Consider the following 21,143-nt stretch of genomic DNA (forward strand, 5'->3'; position numbering starts at 1 on the left):
CCCTGGATGTGACAAGGTACCAGCAGCGAAAGTCGGCAGCCAAGTCTCTCTGCTGTCGCGTTGTGTCATGCAAGAGTCTCACAGCTGCAGATGCAAATGTGCAGGCTCAAACATCGGTGTCACAAGCTCCTGCATGTTTTGATGAATTCATCTACGGTTTTCACACACAGATCTGGGGATGGGTGCTTTCATCAACTTCATGATCAAAATGTATGCCAAGGATATTATGACTCATGCTACAGGCTTGCTTGTAGTTTCTGGGGGGGTACAGTGATGTTAAAATATCGCTCATTTACTATATAGGCGGAGCTGGCAGCAATGGCTGTAGTCATGGTTGCCTAACATTTCCCATTATATAAAACTTTGTTGTAGTTGCTCATATCTTTATCAGACTGTGTTGTTTGGTATTCTTCCACGCTGAGATTCTGCCTAGGGCTGAATTATTTTGGCAAATTTTAGCAAAAACAGAGGGAGAGGAAATTACATTGTTTTGCTCATGTCAGAGTCTTACAATTTACTTTTCATTGATAACCTTCCAGATTTCCTACTTTGAAGCAGGCGTGTATCGTTTGTCAAGTGGATTGCTGGAGGTGGAAGGGGTGCTGGCAGCTTGAACATACCTTTTGCGGTCCATGTGAGAACCCATCCAATTTGATTAAATCATAAGCTTGTGACAATTGCATGAGCTCTTTAGTAGATGGTTTAAAATTTTGGCAGCCAGAGTATCTGAAAAGTGTATTTGCTATCACAATGCTCATGGCTAAGACTTCAAAGACTGGAAACTGCAGTTCCTGTTGCTGATGATGATGATTATGGAGTCTTCAACACTCATCATTAGGTGAGCCAGCTCTCTTCTCACATCCTCCAGAAAAGGCACTCAGCACAAAAAAAGCTTTTTGGGCAGTGACAAGGAGGAGGTGAGGAGGGTGAGATCCTACAACAGTGAGCAGGTGATGTTGGGAGCTAACAAGACATGAGGCTGTACAGGGTATTGAAACTGGAAAGGGGTTTTCTGATGCTTCCTGGAGTTTTCAGGTGCTGTAGCTGATGCTGCCTGTGCAGCCTTAGTTTAAAGTACCCAGGACTGACTGACTTGCTCATCTCGGCCATGTTTGATAACAGGGTAAAATTCCCTTTTGTGTAAGTGAATGGCAGGGTAGAGGAGAGAAACCCTGTTTGCCTCCAAGGGGGCGGGCTGTGAGCTGACCCTGACTGTGTGATTGAACCCATATAGCTGAACAGGTGAGGGGCTGGGGGTGTTTGCCCCGTGTAGACATGGGGTGGTGTGTGAGTCTAATGCATGGTGTATCACATGGCATTTCATCATTTTCTCTGCTCCTGTAGCTACTTGTTGATGTGTGATCACAGACTTTTTTTCTTTAGGCCTCTTGCTTGTTCATTGCATGGGATGGCTAGTGCCAGAGGAACTGACAGAGCAGGTAGGAAGGAAAGTGCACAGGGCACCTCCATTACCTCTTGCATCATTAAAAGACCTTGCAGCGGAAGAGGCAGAAGATGCAAATGGAAAAATACAGGTGCTTCAGTGCTGGTTTCTGCCAGAGACATCCTGTAAGACAGCTCTTCTGCCTGGGAGAGAGTCATCGTACATACTAGCTTTCTTTGCAACTTGAAGACCCAGATCAGACTTGCTGATGTGCTGAGCGTGCATCAAGGCAGAATTCTTACAAAAATGCTGAGTGTTAGTCCCAGAGTGTTTCAAACTGAGCATCCACATTTGAGAAAATTCTGACAATTTCAGCATTGCAGTTGGCTTTTTGTACATAAGAGGATAATAGCTTCTCCTTCCTCCAGAAAAGAAGCACAAATAAATATGAGATTCACCTGTGAGAATTGCCATAGAAGAGTCTCCAACAAAGTGAATAATGCTGCATTCAGCATGAGGTGTGGGTGATGCAGAAGTACAAAGAGGGGAAAAAGAAGGATATCAGTGCATTTATCCTGTGCCCTGAGTAGATGAAATTCTGCAGAGAGTAGTGCAAGATCAGTTGCAGGTAGTGCGATACATGGGCACAGACTTTTTTTTTTAAACTGTAGGTTGCTTTTCCCTCCTGTCTTAAGGAGAAAACATCTAAAGCAATGAGGCATTTTTGTATTACCTACTTGGCCAATGAAAACCTGTAAGTATAGTATGGCACATATGCATTCTCTAACAGATGGTATGTTTGTGTCACACAGATGGGCTCCAGTGTTTCACAGCTCTTGTGCTCCAGGCCCTATGCAGAAAACAGCCTTTTCCTTCATCCTCAGGATTTCAATTTTAATTACGGCAGCTGGGATGATTGCAGCATGTGGCAGTGGGAGCCATGGTGCTCTGCTCTGGGCTCCGCTTGCTATAGAAGAAGAGAACAGTAACAGCAACACATCATGTCAACTGGAGGTGATTTGGGGCCCATCCACTGCCATCCAAAATGCAGAATTAATTTTGGTCTCAGCACTAGGGCTCCCAAAATACGGCTTTTGCAATGGGACCATGCTGACTTAGGTGTCTGGGAAGGTGTCAGCTGGCGCTGGAGCATTTGAGGCGATTGTAAGATCTCCCTGTAGGTTTTTTTACTGAGATCTGGCCACAACCTCGTCATTATTCAGAGTCTCTCTGCACCTCCCGGTTTTTGCTGATTATCACAGTGTCTTTGGGGCCTCCCTCCCCTCTTGAATTTGGTTGGGTGTCAGCAAATACCTTGTACTCAGAATTTCTGGAGGGGGTAAAAAGAGATGAACAGAAACACAGGGAGTTTGATCACCTGGCCTTCTGTCTTTAAGGAACTGAGGTTAAAAAAAACACGGCTGTCTTTTATCTGTTTTAGCTAATTTATTTAGAACAAAAAGCACATTGCTTGCATTGTCACTTATTTTTCCTAAATGGAACCATCAACTGGTTTTAATTGTATAAAGATATGTAGGAACAGAATGAGAGTTCAAACAGCTCTTTTACAGCACTTTAAATGGACATGGTACTTCATATATATCCCCTCAATAATGCATACCAGATGAAAAGATACTGTGGAATTTGTGTAATGAAGGTAAAAGCCCATATCTCTGCTTGTTCTAATGGACAAGAACCAAAACAGAAAAATTATATAAGGCAAAAATAATAAACCCCAGCACAGTTCTTGAAGTCAAATTTCACTAGCTGTAAAGTGCACCGAGAAGAAACATGCACAGGACTTCCCTGAGCACTGGCCAAACAGGGTGACAGGACGGACTGCATATGTAAGCCTCCCAACAGCTGCCCTAACACTCTTGTGCTACAGTTAAAGGTGTTTCATCTTACCTCTGGTGTGGAGTTTAGCAGCTGGACCTTCTGGTACTGCGGTGTCCCAGGAGCTACCTTGTGAGCTCCTGTGCAATTTGTCTGTGAGCAACTTTTCTTTGTTTTCCCCTTCCCTGCCTCCTTCAGCTGTTTTTCGCTACTTTTTAATATCCATTTAAATGAGGTGAACTGGTTCTTGCACCTTGAACTATTTGGTAAATACCTCTGGACATGTTGTCACCTTCATGAGCAGAACATGCCCAGTGGCGTCCTTCTAGGTACGGTCAAGGTATATGCAGTAAACGGGCATTGCTAACCAAGCTGCACTGGCCGCCTTGGGATGCTGATCTCCACCTTTCTCACCGCTGAATTCCTCGCTCTCGGTTTGCCAGTCAGCCTCCGAATTTAGATCTGTAAAAATGTAGATTTGTAAAAATACAGCCACAAGAAGTGTGATACTGAATCCACTGATTCCATTCATTATTTTTAAATGTGACTCTGTGTGACCTCCGTGCAGCTATTCATGGTTTGGCTTCCAGGTCTGGCTGGAGGTGCAGGGTTCAGTGACTGTCCCAAAACTAGGACCGGGAAAGAAGACTTCATTCTGCACCATCTAAGGAAAAGTTACTTTAGTTGTTATTTAAAAGGAAGGTTGTCTGTAGCATCTTCACAAAACTAACTTCCCTCTGTATGTGTATTTTCTGGGGACAGGAGCGAAGTTATTTGCTGTTAGTCTGCAAAAATCTTAAAGGAGGAAAAAAAAATGTACCTCTAGAGAAGGAGAGGTCCTTTTGAACAGCATGTGGACACGGTTTCTGTGTGGTTCATTTCTTCTGGTTGTTGTTATTACAGTTCTTCTGGGGTTTTGTCATTGCTGTCAACCTCTAATGGACCTTGTCAGAAGGATAGCATGATTCAGTCCACGCTCATCTTGCCCCAGCCACTGCATTATATTGGCCAGGTCAGTTTGAGCTGAGAAGGGAACGTCAGATTACAAGCTCCGGTCAGAGATGAGGAGCCTGAGTTTGGCTTTATACATTTGCTGTGATGCTGACATCTCTTCACAGCTGAGCAATAAATGATAGAGCAAGTTTAAAAGCTTTTTGCAGCTTGCCAGTATTTTGCTGTTGATGCAGCCTGCCGTTTGTTAACATGATCCAGTAAGTATCCTTTAATGACCCCATTTGGGGAGCTTGTGAGACTCCAGAGGACTGCTAGAGAAACTCTGCTTCGTGGTGCTGTACTTGTGAGTGTACAGCACTCAGCTGGCAGCGTACAGCGCTGAGCAGACCTACTTATCTCTCGTGGTCACAGTCAACTGACGCTTATGAACTCCTGCTCATTATAGGTGCTGGTTGGAGGCAGAAGTCTTCGGGAGGGGCGGGAATCTTCTTTTCTGTCCTGATCTAATGGTCTCTTGACTTTAAACTTAAATGTGTTCCCTAGATAGAAGTAAAATTAAATAAGGCTTTGCAGGAATTTTTAATGCGAAGGTATGAAACATCTTTGTGAAGGTCTTTTGCTTGACTGAGTTGCTTTTTCATGTGCTGCCAATATCTGATTCCACTTCTTGACCTTTAATATACACTGAGAGAGAAGATTAGGATGTTTCTAATCAGCTGAATCTCCCCTCTGGGAGCACTATTAAATCCTGATTCTCAGCTTTATCTCTGCCAGGTCTTGCCAGCCCTCTGTGTTTTTGGTTTTGTTACCAGCTGAGGTCGGACTCTGGTCCCCTCAAAGGTTCTTGTTCAGTTGGGGGAGTTTCTTGGATCCTTTCTGTAGGAGTTAAGGCACTAGTGAGCGACCTCTTCGTTTCTTGTGTGTTGGTGAGCCAGACCTTATTCAGTGAAATAAACTGGGTGTTTGTGCACGATTAATGCTAATCTTACCCACCTCATCATTAGTAGAGCTTTGTCAAAGATCTTTGGGACCAAATCTGGGTGGGTTTGAGGTGCTAAGTCAGGTGCCTCATAGCTGTTCAAAATACTGCATCGACTGTTTTCTTCTGCTACCCACCCAAATTTGTAATTTCATTAAAATACCAAGTTTGTTGGCAATAAATTAGTAATGAGTATTGAGTTTCATGCCATTGTTTCGGTGAGGATTTAAGCGAGGCTAGCGAGTCTGTGGTCATGCGGCTCAGCTTACATTACGTGGCCCAGTGATAAAAGGAAACAGTTTAATGTCAAAGCTGCGACTAGTTTTTGTGAAATGGAGCCCCCCTGAGTTGCGTATCTTCTCCCTTCATTTCAGCCATCAGCAACACCACTGTTGTGATTTAAGTGTCGGAAAATTTATCCCTGAAGGCAATACAGACAGCAGATTGCAGCGCTGAGGTTTATGGCCTCCTGAAAAGCTTCAGTGGTCCGAGAAAGAACTGAACCCCAGCGGTCTTATTTGCTCTTTGATTGCAATAGCTCTGTTCCCCAGTGTGGGCCATGTACCTGTAGACATCCCTACCCCATCCCATGTTCTTGAACACACCAGAGGCTCCGTAGGTATATAGAAAGGAGGAGCATGGTCTGGAGTCATTGGCCAAAGCTGGATGCTTTGTTCCCGTCCAAAAACTTACTCATCCTATAGGCCCTGGTCTTAAGTTACTGAGCTTGCAGAGAAATCTGCTCGTGATTTCTTTCTTGTAAGCCCTTTCTTGTTGAGCAGAAATTTTGGCAAAGAAGTGTCGAGGCACTGGAGAATCCCCAGTTCTGCCTGGTTATACCAGGCCTCCTCAGATCTTTCCTTGGAACAAGCAGGCAAGAGGAAATACTTTCCATTTCAGAGAAGCGTGTACAAACAACGTTGCTTCAGACGGAGAAGAAAAGAGGCAGACGGAGTTACAGCACTGAATCCTGCTAGCCAAAAGCATGCTCTTGCCTTTTATTCAGTCATGCCTGGAACACAGTGTTCTTATTGTATTCCTCCTCGCCCTGCTCAGTGCCTCTCCTCAGGCTCAGGACTTGGAGATATCCCGACCACGATGCTGGTGGGTTTGGGGAAGTTTAAAAAAAAAAAAAACATGAAACACATCTCGGAAATGGACCCTCTCCCTTGCCTGATGTTAGGTAAACGCATTTTCTGGAAACCTGGATCCCGTTAGAAAGGTTTGCGCTGTGTGGAAAACAAAGTACTTACTCGCCTGGTTTAGTCATTAAGTAAATTTGTGGTTTGGTTCAGATGAAAAATAATGAAGAAAAGCTGTTGAAATCCCAGGATTAATTTGATAGTTTGCAGGCAGTGGTGTTTTCAAGTGGAGCTGCTGCTTTCTTTAGGTTATGAGCAGACCCAGGTATAAACCTGGGCTTCCCTTTCCTCCCCGCGCCTCAGAGGCAGGCATTTGGAAGTAATTTGTTTCGCAAAGGCCCTCAGCAGGCAAGGGGGTTGCTGTGGGCTGGAAGCTGTCGCGTGGGTGTCTGCACGGCTGGCCTGTGACTGCAAAGCTGGGAGATGCTTTTGGCTGCTTATTTCATCTGCAGAGGGAGCAGCATCCCGGGCTGCAAGGCAGGGCGGGCCGACAGGATGGATGGTCCCTCGCTTGGTGTGACATGGAAAGCTCTGAACAGGTTCAGAAGTAGTTTTACACCTGTGACATGATCATTATATTGCCCCTTCTGGGAAGAACCATTTCTTCTGCAACTCCTCTATGTCTCCCAGCTGCCCTGCCTGCCTTCCCAGGGAAGGGAAACTGGAGTAAAGGCAGAGGAGCCCACACAGAGACACCCGTAGCTCTCTGTGGGGTGTTTCCCCTCTCCACCAGCCCCAGTATACTGGGCGGAATCACCTGGGAAAGCAGAGAGCTGGGAGCTGGCATTGCTGCCTGCTGTCTGAAATGGCTACTCTATATGTTCATCCACTGAAGCGCACACATATACGTATAAATAAATATATATATATAAAACACTTACTGTATTAGAACATAGATGTCATTTCAGGCAGAGCAGAAAGGTCTTGCATCTCAACTGAATTTTCCCCAGCTCTGTTTAAGCAGGGGGCAGAGACTGCACTACCAGCCCTCTGTGCCTGTGTCCATGCTAGCAAGCACGGTGGCCCAGGGTGAGCCTGTTCGGAGGGTCAGGGGGCTGAGGATTTGGGTCCCGCTCGTTTTGGGGAGTGTTGCTGTGGGCTGTTCTCACCCAAAGCCTTGGGCAGCCAGAGCACACTGGAAGTGTGCTGGAAGCATGGCATTCCCATCCCAGATATGGGAACCTGAGCTCCTGGGCATGCTGCAAGGATCATGTAGACAGGCCCTGTGATTTGAAAAGATTTGTGTTTATTTTAATGCGCAGTGTGACCTCAAAGCACATTGGTGCTTCTGTTCTGACATTCCTCCTTACACATGTGATCCTGGGCAGGATCTCTCTGTTCTGGAGGTGTCAGGAGGCTTTGGTCCTCAGGGTCCAGGTCGTCTCACTACATTCGGGACGCATTTTGATGCCAGTCACATACTTAGTTATAAAGGTAACTTTTTCTGGCAACATGTGTGCATGTTCAGCACATCCCTGTGTGAGCCTAATTCTCTCCCTTCCAATAAAATATTAAAAATTATTCTACTGTGGTACATGGTCTGACAGGCCATGCCATGGAGGCAAGTGTGGCGTATGGATGGGAGCAATGTCCCCTAGCGATCCAAAATGCACGCAGGAGGTTCTGGGTTTGCTCTGGTTTTGTAGTTTCTTAAGTCACTACAGAGGCTTTTGAATGACTGATGGAGCCAGGCTACTGCAAAGCAGTAAGACTCTGGTTCAGTCACAATTAATGCAGCCAAATAGCCTGTATATTTTATAGAAAATGTCCCTATTTAATATCAACCTTTTATAATGGATAAGGATTGATATTAATCATGTCATCATTTTAAAAAACCCAAACCGCTATGGTATGGTATAAATTCAGGCTAATATGCTGAAGGGAATCCAAGCAGATACCTATTATTATTAGATAGGGAGCAGAATGTTCTGTGGCTTTCACTTTATTTCAGGAAGGTGATCCAAGTGTCCTGGTAATTGATGTGCAGATGTGATGTTGCCCATATTTTCTCCTTTATTTTAACACATTTATCATGCATTAAGCTATTCAGTAAGTGAGGGGTTTGGTCTTACTCTACAGAAGACATAAATTGTTTTTAGAAAGTATTGTGTGTCAAAATTGGGTTTTTACAGTTTTGATTTTAACTCTGTAATGAGCGGACAAAATATACATTGGGGCGGTGAATGAGCACAGCCTTGCCTCTGTTGGGAGGGAGGAGCTGGGAGGGCTGATTTGTAGATGCACAGTCAGATGAAATCTTGAGGGACTTGTTCTGCAGTTTCCTTGGAACGCAGTGACTGCATCCTGCTGTCTGAAAGCCTTTCCTAAGAAGGTTAGGGTGGCGGTAGGGCAATACAGCCACAATATTGAGCCTGTCTAGTCTTTATTTGCCTCCTAAGGCAAAGAATTTCTTTCCTGTATTTCAGCTTCCTTCCTAGATTCTGACAAATTCTAAACCACTTTCTTGCCCACCTTGCTGTATCCTGTGATCTAAATTATTGGTTTCAATTAATGCATCTTCTGTACTTTAGTGCTGCCTGAGAAGCAGTATGTCCTTGGTAAATGCAAAGGAGTGAGAAATTGGAAACTCAAGACTGGTAGATCTTGGATTTAGCTTTTGTAACTGTACTTTAATACTTCACAATAATTACTGAAGCTCCCCATAAAATAATCTCTGTGTAGTCCTAAAATGGAATTGAATGCCTTGGAATAAAAGAGAAGAGCAGCCCTTATCTGTACTTTTAGTTACGTTTTTATTTATTTGCCTTCTTCCTCCAGCGTGGGAGGATGAATAAGTACAGAAGAAGATACAGATTTGCAAAGGCAAGTAGCACTAAAGACCGTTGGTTTTTTCATCAGCTTTTAAAAGCCAGACTGTAATCATAAATTCCCTGATAGCTGGAGCATGCAGAAGTCGTTTTTAAGCCTACAAGTGACAGGCTGCTGTTGCTTTTCAAACTTCAGATTTCATTTTTTTGTAAGACACAACTTTGATCTGGTTCCTTTGTAATGCTCTGCAGAGTGCCGGGGCCGCTGCACTCGCTGGCTGCAGGGCTGGAAGTGAACTTTCTTGGCGAGAGCCATCTGGAGACCTCAAAGAACAGATTAACTTGTCCAGAATTGATGTGATCTTTGAAGAAGCTGCCCTTGCCTAGAACACATGTGATTAGCTTGACATTGGCAGTGATAAAGATGAGATGCACAGCAGTGTCTGAGTACCCAGAGTAATTGGGAAGAGTTTTAAGTGGAACAACCCTGATGATCTGCAATCAAATTATAAGCTTAAATCCTCAATTTTAACCTCTTGAGCAGACTTTGTATCTTTAGCGCAGGTTAAATCCATTCAAGAGTAAAGGTTTTCAGCTTTGCATCTTCATAGATGTTTTGGTCTTGGCTCCAAGTCATACCCGTGATGATGTATTGGGGAGCGCTGTGAATACTTTGGGACATTTCTGCTAGGTTTATATGCAGTATGGTGCAACAATTGTGATGGTTGTTGGTACCACGGATTGGAAATGGAGACTTCTTTGTTCTGATGGTAGATTAATGTAATCTTGTAAGTCAGATTTATTGGTGGATGCTGTTCTAATCCCTTGTTTAAAGGTGACCGTGCTGCTCGGACACTCTTGTCAGCACATGCTATTTAAATATGCTGAAGGGATTTGCTTCGGCTCCTACATCATAAGCTAACATGTGCACCTTTTGATTTGATTGACTGGTTGTGATAATGAAATGTGCTACTGCATGAAGGATATGACAGTCACCCACTTGTTGGTAGATGTAAGTATGAGAAGTAAGAGAGCTTTGATCATGTCTGGCCAACCAGAGACACAGCGAGCTGTCATTTTGGAAGCCTTTTTTTTTTTTTTTTCCTTGGGTGGAAGTATGTAACTTTTAAACTGGAAAATTAATTTTTTCACACTGAATAAATGGGAGATGTCAAAATAATGAGCTGGAAGGATGTCTCAGGATTAGACTACATCCTCCCAATCACGAAGGCAAAATGCCCAGAGACATGAAGTAGGAGTAGTGCTTAGTGCTGGTTTCCTCCTGCAGATGTAGATCTGTAAATAGTCGTCTTCAGAAATGCAGGACTGTAAAAATTTGAACTAAACTGTCAGAATTTGGTGTGAAAAAGCAGGGTGGGCACACAAAGACTCCGTAACTGGGTCTCGTTGAGCTGCAGCCCTGGTCTGTGGTCTCTGGGCATCATCCCTGAGCTCAACCATGACCTACCAAAAGAGGAAAGGAGGAATTGTGTCCTGCCATGATGTTCCTTGCAGCTGTGCAGGACGGAGGGTATCATAGCTGCTCGACCTTCCATCAGCTGTGGTGAGAGATCTTGAGTTTCTGTCGAGCCCATTTTGGGGTGTCCTTCCCTGCGACTTGCCAACATCCCCGTGTCTCCTGCAGCTCAGAGCTTTCTAAGGCAACTCATGAAGTGATGATCACCAGCTGCCTCATGGCTTGCTGCCTAGAAAATGGGATTTCTCCCATGTTAAAAACAAGCTGCTCACCTAAAACCATGGTGACCAAAGGTTTGGAGTATGTCACAGGAGGAAATCTTCTGGAAGCACTGTTTAGGGGGAACATAAGCAGAATGCACTGGGGTTTTGCAGTTGTCAGCTTTATGAGTCTTTATCACTTGGGTTTACTAATCTAGTGTCTCAAACAACTGCTTCCTTGATAACGCAGGCGTTTGGAGGAGCCTCGCCATGCCACTGGCGAGCTGAATGTGGAGGCAGATGAGGGACCCTTGCAAGAGGAGGACTGCCAGCCTGCTTGGGTTCTATCACAACATCAATTCTTTTGAGTAAAAATTTTCTCCCAGAAGATGTCAGTGTCATAAAAATTCAGTGCTAGAGTTGGGGAAGATGGTAACAGTGAAAACTGGTGGATCAGCTCAGCTTCCCTGTTAGACTGGGAGCTGCTCCATCCACACTGGAACTGCTGGCAGACTTGGGAAGACCATGTCTCTCAGACCTGCCAGTAGAGCATTGTGCAACTTATTCCCTCCAGTGAGAATTTAAATTCTACAGAAGTGAGTTACCTAGAGGTCTTTCATCTCCAAGGAAGTTTCCTTCTTGCCGTAGTTTTTTTTTTTCCCATGCTTGATGAAGAACATCAATGAAAGCGGTATGTAACTGTTGAGAACCGAAGGGAGTGCCGTGTGGATTTGGCTTTGCAGGCAGGATCTGTGAGATCTTCCTCCCACTGTGGGTGTTGAAGGTGATGCAATTCTGCCCCAGAGCATGCCGGCTCTGTATTTTTTGCATAGAGCAAAGAGCAGCATGTTCGATAAAAATTTGGGACTTTGCATCTTTGATTTAAAATGGAAATAGCCATCACGTGAAGTTGTGTGAAGGAGACTGGGGATCCCAGGCTGGAAGTAAAAGGATGCCCTTAGGGAGTCACAATGCTGTGGGAACTCCAGCTCTAGGGCAAGAGGGCTGAAGAGGACCTTACCTCTCTTCTCACCTATATTGAAGCTCCAAGATCAGATGGTGCTAATGTTCAAAGTGCTGTGTGCTGGTCTTGGTTGGAGGAGTGGGAAATTTGGGAATGGGATGCAGCCAAGACAACATGCAAAATAAAAATAAACTGAACAGGTAGAAGGAAGCCCTAAGGAGATGCTTGCTGGTTTTCTACAGCAGTTTTGGCCCTTGTCAGCGTTACCAGAACTTAGACTGATCAGTGGAGGGCTTTATGCAAAGAAAAAGCAGCTGGTCAGGTTGACTTACTTGGGTCACTGTGATCTCTATTATAATTGTTCCCTATGTGATTATTTTGAGGGTTGAGCAACTGAGAGCTGCAGAGGAGACATGCAGCTTTATTTCTGCAATGTGCAAAATGTTCTGTGTTCGTTTCAAAAACGTTCATTGCTCTTTCTGTCTAAAAAAATAAATGAAATTCCAGAAGTCTACAGGAATTTTTGTGGAGTCTAACTTTAAATGCTCACCTTTCCTTTTATCGCCCTTATCAGCACATGGAGCTCGGTATGTGAGGTTTTTAGCTGACATTTCAAATCGCTCTGAGTGTGCGTGTATCCCTTTTAAAGCAGCCTCCCCTCCCAGATCAGAAGTGACCAGTTTTTTTTGTTAGACTCCGTGTTCCTTTAATGTTTTCCTCCTAATAGATGTTGAAAGCGTTCTTCAGAGGCACGGCACAAAACATTCAAATAGTGATACGAGCCAGCTGAAGAGAGTTGTCAGGGAGAGGGAACATTAGGAGAAGGATTGAATACAGATGGATTCCTCAAAAGTAATGTAACCTGTTATGATTGCTTTGAAATCCTATACCCTTTCCATCTACTTATGCTTACCGAAAGTTTACATTTGCATTGATGTATTAGAGGCAGAGCTAAAATGGAAATAATCCCTGTTGTATACATGCTTAAGTGTGTAATTTTGACTAAATACAGTAGTTGTGACCAAATGCTTGCTTGCCTCCTCAGTAGGAAGCCCACAGCCACAGAGTGCTGCAAGAGAGCCTGTCCATCCGGACTCCTCCAGAGGGGCCAGGGACCACCCAGCACCCATCTGCTCACTCTTGGTTCCTTTAGCCATCTCAGATCCATACCCAACAAACTGTTCAGATACTCTGATGATGTTCTGTCTTTGTATCAACAGATACAAAGGAGAAATCGATTGATCTGTGCTATTTATTCTGTATATCACAGTGCTTTCTTAATATACTGCTAGAATAATCTTGTCTCTTTCAGAGAGTCCCGGCAAGAAGGTCTGCTAGAAGTTGGTGCTATATTTTAATTGGGTTATCCAAAAAGCATCCTTCTCTTTGCCCGCAGGGAAGGCCTGAGTTATCCATCATTCCTGCCTCAATTTAAGAGGTTGTATCAGCCTCCATCATGCAACTGTCATATCAGATTTGACAGGAGGGTTGCACTGCACAGCTCTGCTTTGGTGTTCAGAACTGACCATTACGCAAGGGGAAAACTGGTGAAGGGGGCTGCTAAGGTTTTCACTTATTATACCTTACTTTTTACAGTGAACTTGTTCAAATTATTTCCAATCTTAAATGTTTGCCCTAGAAAGCTGCTCTGAAATCTGATAGAATATAGAAGTAAAGTTGCTCCAGTGCACATTTACAGCAACAGACAGAAAGTTTGTGTGCTGGAAGATGTCCGTGGTGACTCACCACCACAGGGTGCCCCTAAGCATTCATACCCAACTGACTCTGTTGCACCCAAGCATGGAGAAACTTCACAAGGCTCCCTCTTCCTCAAGCAGTTGTGAAAAACCTCAGCTGACTCAGTTTTGAATGCTCTTTGCGCCACTCTTCAACTATACTGAGCTTCATCATCCAAGGAGAAATAGCTTGGAGTTTTTGTTGGTTTGTGGCAAGCAAAATGTTAGTTTTCTTTTTGTGAGAATAGGAGGGTAATTTGTTTCTAACTGACCCCGTAATGGACCTAAACCAGTATGATTTTTCTTAGTGACCAGTGAACACCCATGGCCTCTTGTATTACAAGGAAAATTGGTTCTGTGTCTAGAGCAGAGGGGCAGGGTGAATAGGAGCTACACAAGCAGTGTGTTAGCTGAAGGCTACAGTCCTGTCAAATTCAGGTTTTAAAATAATTTGGTAATGTAATGCTTCTATCTTTGTAAGTGAGTACCCTACTATAGCTAAATGATTCTGAAAATCTCACCTTAAATGGGTTGTCTGCTAGTCCCAGTTCAGGTGGTGGCTGTCCTGCATTCATCCTCTGTACAAATGTGCCAAAACTGCTAACTTGTCCCTTTGCTGGTGTCTTCCTCACCTCCGCTCCTTCCATCTGTGCATTTCTCATGGGTTTCCTTGTCTTATCTAAATGTAAACTCATCAGGGCAGGGACAGTTTTCTATTGTCTGTAGAACTTTGACCACTGCAGTACAGCCAGAAAAGCTTTTCACAGCAGAACAGGGAAGCACAAATTGCAAGATGTGTCCTCCTTGGAGGTGTTTGCTCAAGGTCCATTACAAACCACATCAACTAGGTGCCGGTTACTGAGTTACTAAATAAAACCTCATGCTGATGAGCTTTGTGATCTGAATTAAAACAGGACTCTGATTTTCAGAGCTGGTAGCAGAGCTTGGAAAACCCAGGATTTCATCAACTTCAAGATATCTTGCAAATGCTGCTCTTCATGCAGAGGGGTAGGCAGAGAGAGTGGGGGATTAAAGGATGCTGTGTTGGTGTGAACATTTCAGCTTGTTCCTCCTGGCAAATTGCGAAATGACTTGCAGTGACAACAATCTGCCTGCGTGGCCTGACTGTCCTGCGGTGTACCAGAGCTGGAGGCACACTGGCAGCAGTAGCTTTGCTACGCCGGTGGCAGTCGGTGTGAAGGAGCACTTGCCTGCTTGTTTCACAGGCTGCTTCACCGTTAATGCAGCTCTCCTCCAGAGCAAGGAACTGGCTTCCCAAGTTAGCTCACAGAGGCAGTCTCTCTTCCTGTCATTTGGTGGAAGGGAAGGAGGTTGGTCTGCTTGCACGTGTACTTGAACAACCTGTCTGCAGGACAAGGCATGTGGTTGTATACAAACTAGCCTCCATGGATCCATGAACAGATGATCCATTGGAAAAGCCGGTGTGATCAGATAGATGGTCCTTCCTGGTGGAATTTGCAAGTGTCTGATGTACCTGCGTGTGACATTTGAGGTCAGCTTCAGATACTGCATTGTAAGCAACAGCCATTTCGTGCTTTACCTCCCTCCCTTGGCAAACATGTTGAAGAGGAATGTAAAGGCAAGCACAGAATGGGTGAGCTGTGCTACACATCCCTCACTGTTGGAAGAATAGAAGCTCATTTTGACTAAGAAAAATGCTGGTTTGTTTTCTAGGTATTGTTTTTAGATGTTCCACCTTGCTCATAGAATGACAGTGCGAAGCAGTTAGCCCGTGGACACCATAAATCCTGGTGGGAACTGGAATTCTTCCATATAGTCTTGTTCCCTCCCTTCTTCATCTCTTAACAGTATCATCTTCATTAATCCATGAATTCCTTTTTGCTTCCAGTTATGAGTCAAAGGGTTCATGGTTCAATCAGTGCCACTTAGTGTGGACACAACGTATTCTGCACCCTGTCACCAATGCTGGGGCTCCATGCAGAGTCCTTCTGCCTAGTGATGCGGAGCTGGTCGTGGTTGTGTCCTTCTAATTTGACTCTCATTTTTCTTGCAGGCATGGGTCATGGAGAGAGCCTGTTAACCCTTACTATGTCAACACGGGCTACGCGTTGGCACCAGCGACCAGTGCCAACGACAGCGAGCAGCAGAGCATGTCCAGCGATGCCGATACAATGTCGCTGACAGACAGCAGCGTGTAAGTAACTCCAATCTGGTGGGACAAGAGTGTGTTTGTTGCTTTAGCAGTGGTGCTTCTGCTGCGTTCGTCTGGGGGAGGCTTTGCCACAGCCGGTGTTGGGGGCAATATCTGACTAGACCAAGGTCATGATCATTCCCGCTTTCTTTTCGAGTGGGGTTGTTTTGTCACTGTGCAGGCTACTTAGTCTTGGCAACATTTGCAACGGTAAAATGTTTATATTGAACTAAAATAAATGAAGCTTGGTCAGAGTTTCTGCAGTGTTTCTTGCCAGATGCAAGAGGCATTTGAAATGTTGAATGGCTTTATAGTAAGTGATTTGAGATATAGTATCTTCTGAAAGTCAGATGGAGCTTTCTGATTTCCTGGGTACTTCTCCTCTTGAGGTTTTTTGCTGCCAAACTGTGCTCAGCCTGCAAATGCTTTTCAGTAGGACTGGTGACTGACCAGTTCTAGTTTATGTCTGGTGACCACTGCATTTTAACACAACTTGTACCAGTAAGCCCCTGCCAAATCTTTTCTGCTTTGTTCTAGTCCTGACCCTCATGACAGCGCCCTGTACCTCACCCATGAGATACCTTCCTTAAAGATAGTCTGCAAAGAGAGAAAAAAGGGGTTATGAGATTCTGTTGTGACTGCATCTCTGCGATGAAAAAAAGGATTTGGGGGAAAATATTCAGTGTTTGGTCTGGTTTTTAGTAGTGCAAATGCAAAGTGTGTTTCTGTAGAGCAGAAACCCTTTGATTCTTCAAGCGAAAGATGACAGGTTTACAGAATTAGGAGAGGGTTTTATTAACGGCAGTGCTGTAAACACAAAGTCCTCCAAGAGCCTCGTTTAGTGTCACTGTGAATGTCAGGAGCTGTCAGACCTTGTTGGAGAAACTTCCCAGCCTGTGTCATGGATGTTGTTAATAGGTGCTGCAACAGTTCCCCACCTGCCTTCCGTTAATACAGTGAGCTGGTGAGTGTGCGATATGCTAAGGGGGCTTCTGTCTCTGCTGCGGTGGCTCTGTGCGAGCAGGTAGCATGCTTGTCTCTGGCTCTGCGGGGGCTTGGGGCCATTTAGGAGCAGCTGTTGAGTCCGGTCTGCTCCCTACACCTTGCACCTTATCCATCTCATGCTGCAGAATGGAGGAGGCCAAAGGGGCATGGGAGGTGGAGGATGCCCCTGGGACAGAGAGCTGTAGAGGACCGCTAATTAAAGGCTCCATTTGATACAAATCCAGCTGCTTAGCCACATCCTTCCGTGATTCTTCATATTCATCAATTTATATGGAGGAGTACTCTGAAGCTAGCAGGGGTCATGTAACTTCTTGTTATCAGGAGAGACAGCTGTAAGAACTCTTCAAAATTAATTAGCTTTTAACACTTCTACCAGTCCAGCAGGCTCATGGAGTTGCGCTGATGGTTATACCTGCAATAAGTTGTGATCATTTATGCCAGAGTTCTTCACCCTCCTAATTTTTATTTCAGTAGCCATAATTTATTTCTTTTGCAGGCAGAATGATTTCTGTTTGACCATCCTATGCATTCTTTTTTTCTTTGCTCCTTTTTCCTTTAGGCACGTTATCTCTCCTATGCCCACCACAGGCTGCTTCTAGGACTTTAATTACCATTGATACATGTGATGCCTTCTGTTAATAACTAACCCGATCTCAGTGGTTCATTTTAAGTAAGTCTCAAAAATCATAAGGGTAAATCTGTGATCTTTGTTTCTGCGCATCTCAAACTGAATGCATGCAGATTGATCCCCAAACTGGGATTCTGGACATACAGCCTTGACCTTTGGCTTACGAAGACTCTGTTTTCAGAGTTTCTTTTCTGTTTTCTTTGCTCTTCATTTCATTCTTTAAAACTCCAGTACCAGGTTTTGTTCAGTTTTTACATGGCATTGCTGAACCTATCTGCCTCCTGAGTTTCAAAGGAATTTTTGCAGAATTGCTCAAGGCAGCAAAAATGAAGAACAACCAGACGCAAGTTAAAGAAGGGACTCCTGCTGCTTGACAAGACTTACATGTCTCGGTGCTTTGAATTTAGGCCTCCTCTGAGGAAAGTGGCAATAAAAGCCTCGTTTGCTGATGAGTGAGGTTCTTCCCTGTGTGTGATGTTTACATACAGCAGTCAAGCTCAATAATGAAATCTGGCTTCTGCTCCAAGGCAGCACGTGAACGGGGTGTGATCCCAAGGCAGAAACCTCTGTGACCCTCCATCAGAGGAGAATGTGTCTGGACAATCAGGACGCAAGCGTCAGCTAATTGAGGAGCGTTAATAAACTGGGAAAGCAGGCGGGTGCACAGAGAGCATGGCTGGATGCAAGGCTTGCTCTTGCAGTGTTGGCCAACTCAAGTCGGTGGAGAAGGCGGACACACCGAGCGGTTGCTTGTACTCTGATGTATTGCGGTTCTCACCGGCTCCCTTCCAAGCTTTGATATTGATCATGGCAGCGCAGGGTTTGGATGTGGCTGCATGCACAGCCCAGCACAGCCCAGCTGTGCAAAGCCACTAGCAAAGACCTGGGCAATGCTCTGGCCAGCTGGCCTCCTGAGCTGGGGCGAAGGGAGGCAGGCACAGGCTTTTCAGGAGCTCCCAGCTCAGTGAAGTGTTTTTTAAAATAATTTCTGTGGTACCAGCTACAAGCACGCTTGCCTAAAAGACAGACTTTCAACAGGATGTCTTTCCAAGCACTGGTAAATATTATTGAAATGGGTTGAATTTATGTAACAAGTGTTATCAGTCCCTGTTGTTGGAGAGGTTTGCTTTCCGAGTGGCTTAAAAAACATTGCTCTTAAATGCCTGTGTTCCACTGATTATTTTTCAGTCTTCCTGTGTCATATGAATTCCTCTGCCCTTGTAGGCAAAACAGCTCCAGTCCTCTCCGCTGAAACCTGTTTTTATAATCGGCACGGCAGCTGTGTTGTTTTAGCTGGTTTGCGTGGAGGCAAGGTCTGGAGAGGACACGGTGAAAGGCTCCGGCGAGCACTGGCCCAGCAAGTGTGCCGTGGCTGCAGGTGGGGCTGAGTCGCTCACCGCTGGTGTTCGGCGGTGGGTCAGTGGTGAGTCGGGGCTTTGGGGGTCTGCCTCCCCCCTGGGCTGCCTAGAGCCTGCCCCAGGCTTGCAGCAGCATTTCCAGTGCAGCCCTGAACTTCTCTTGCTGTCTCAAATAACCCCTGCACACAGATAGCATCTTTCCCAAGTGGAGGAGACAGCCTCTGGGTGGGAGGGGTTGTCACAACAGGGATGCTCAGGGGAAATTAAGGCAGCTGTAGGTAGGAAGGCAACAGGCAGAAGCTGAAATGCACTAAATTGCCATGTAATGTTCTAATTCAGATGCAGAAATGCCTTAGGTCCATGTCTGTCTTCTCTTTGTTTCTGCAAGAGCTTACATGGGGGATACAAGAGATAATGTCTCCTCTTCAGCCCAGTGTTGTGGTCCAGCTAAACAACAATACCCTTTCCTCTGGGTCTTATCCTGTGGCTTGTCTTGGTTGGGAGACAGCTTTGTCTTTCCCCAGAGGCTTGGAAAGCCCTCCCGGTGCTGGTGGGCTTGGCCAGAGGGATGCTCCTTCTTCCCCAATTCCAGTCAAACCTGCCTCAGAGGAAGGATGGCCATTCCCTGAAGCAAAAGGGTTTAGGACAGTGGTTACTCTTTCAAAAAACCTTGCAGATTAAATATTATTCCTCGGATGACTGGCCTTTGTCCAAAATGCCTGGCGATTTTCCCATCATACGTCTTTGTGTGAGAAAGGTCTCTCAGTGACGGTGGTGCTTTGATAAGAGTAATTGGTGAAAAATATCAGTTTTGCTGTGGATTTGTTTCCTGTCTTTCCTACAGCCAGTGATCCAGAATGACCTTGAGTTCTGCTATATTTAAACAAGTTTAACACCCAAATGGTGATTTCCAACTTGTTAGGCTTAATGGTTGGGTTTGGAGGCTGTCTGCAGAGACAAGACAAAGACAGCCCTTATTAGAAGAGTCCAACTGTAGAGCCACAGCAAAACCTCCCTGCTCACCAGAGGCTCTTGCAGGTTGGTTCAGAGAGGAGAGGAAGCCCTCGTGTTTCCCCAGTAGCAAACCAGTTGCATTATCATTAAACAAACGGTAAAAATACTCTTGCTCCCCCCATTGCATTTCAGTGCAGAGCTTTCTGGTACTAAAGAAAATCGTGTGATGAAACAAGGAAAAACAGTTTGGGAAAGTTTTATTTTAAAAGTAAATGTGCTCTCAAAAAGTTTTGATTTTATATATTTAATTATATATATATATAAAATTTCTCTATCTATTGAAAATATCTCAAAGCAAGCTACCTGACAAAAGGAAAACAAAAGTGCGGTATTGGTTTTTCCTTGCTTTCCCCCCCATCTATTGAATAAGGTTTTGTTGGGATAAAATTAAAGTGCTTATCTTTGAATTTGCTTCCTCTGGTTGAGTTGGCACAGTACATTGAACGAAGGAATGTTCCAAGTTCAGAGGTGGCATTGGGGAATCTAGTTAAAATGACATCAAAGGCAGCACAGCGGGGCTGAACATGTGTTTGAAGCCGGATAGATTAGAGGCCATTATCAGCCTTTCGCTACTGTGCTGGGAACAAAAGTCGCTCTTTCCGCTGGGACTGCTGCTGGGGAGAATTAAAAAAAAAAAAAAAAAAAAAAGAGAGAGAGAGAAAGAAAGAAAAATTGCACCTTCTAATATAATGCCGCTTTTCCTGCGAATGGCCGTGTGGCTTTAGTGTGCGAGTTGTGCTCTGGCACCCGGGTTTTGTGCAGTGGTTAAGCTGAAGTGTTGTCTATCGATGCCGACCAGCAATGGCTAAAATAATCCCCCAGATTATTTCCACACACACCCTCCTGTAAAAATTGTCAGTTGTTTTGTTGCCATCAAGTCTGGAAAAAGCTGCATCGTGATGCAGTGAAAACTCTTTAACCATTGTGACTCTGAAGTTATTTTTCAAATGGAGGTTTGTCATTAAAGCAAATGAAGCCACCTAATGAAAGCTACCGTAATCACCTGTCTGTATAGCAGCGCTTGGGGGAATTGCTCTGCTCCTCTAACATGTCAGCGGGGTGATGCTCCCAGACGTGCTCTTCCTCCTCCTGCATTACCTGCAGCCACTAGCCAGAGCTGTAATTAGCCTGGCTAATTTTCTGTTCTCTCATTTGTCTTCCTACTAAAAAGCACTTGTCATTAAACACAGGTTTTATTTTATTTGAATGGCGTTTCATTTTGAACGCCTGGGTTACTGCATGAAATTGTATTCTTCAGATGTAGTTTGGTGGCGATTCTGCCTGCACCCACGTTCCCGGGGAGCTAGCACAGCAGGAGGCACGATGGAAACGGGGAGAGAGCTGCTGGTGACCATCCTTGCACAGGCTTGTAACTCAGGAGGTTTGCAGGCAAAGCGCCACTGTAAATGGTGTTTCCCTTGCCAAATGGCATCTCGGCTTTAAAACTCTCCTGGTTAAACTGTTTTATGTTCTCGAGAAGCAGCTATGCTTGGCAGTTGGGGAGGGGGTAGGTGCTAAGTACATT

The 21,143-nt window shown here is 44.8% G+C and overlaps 1 protein-coding gene across 2 annotated transcripts in view; it reads left to right on the top strand.

The window, feature by feature from the left end:
• Window positions 1–21,143, top strand: part of AXIN1 (axin 1) — a 75,078-nt gene that overhangs the window by 26,264 nt on the left and 27,671 nt on the right. For both annotated transcript variants that reach the window (XM_040591881.1, XM_040591882.1), the window contains exon 3: window positions 15,476–15,616. In XM_040591881.1, coding sequence (XP_040447815.1) covers window positions 15,476–15,616 — 141 coding nt within the window. The remainder of the gene's footprint in view (window positions 1–15,475; window positions 15,617–21,143) is intronic.

Source organism: Falco naumanni, chromosome 4, assembly GCF_017639655.2.
Source record: "Falco naumanni isolate bFalNau1 chromosome 4, bFalNau1.pat, whole genome shotgun sequence".
NCBI lineage: Eukaryota > Metazoa > Chordata > Aves > Falconiformes > Falconidae > Falco > Falco naumanni.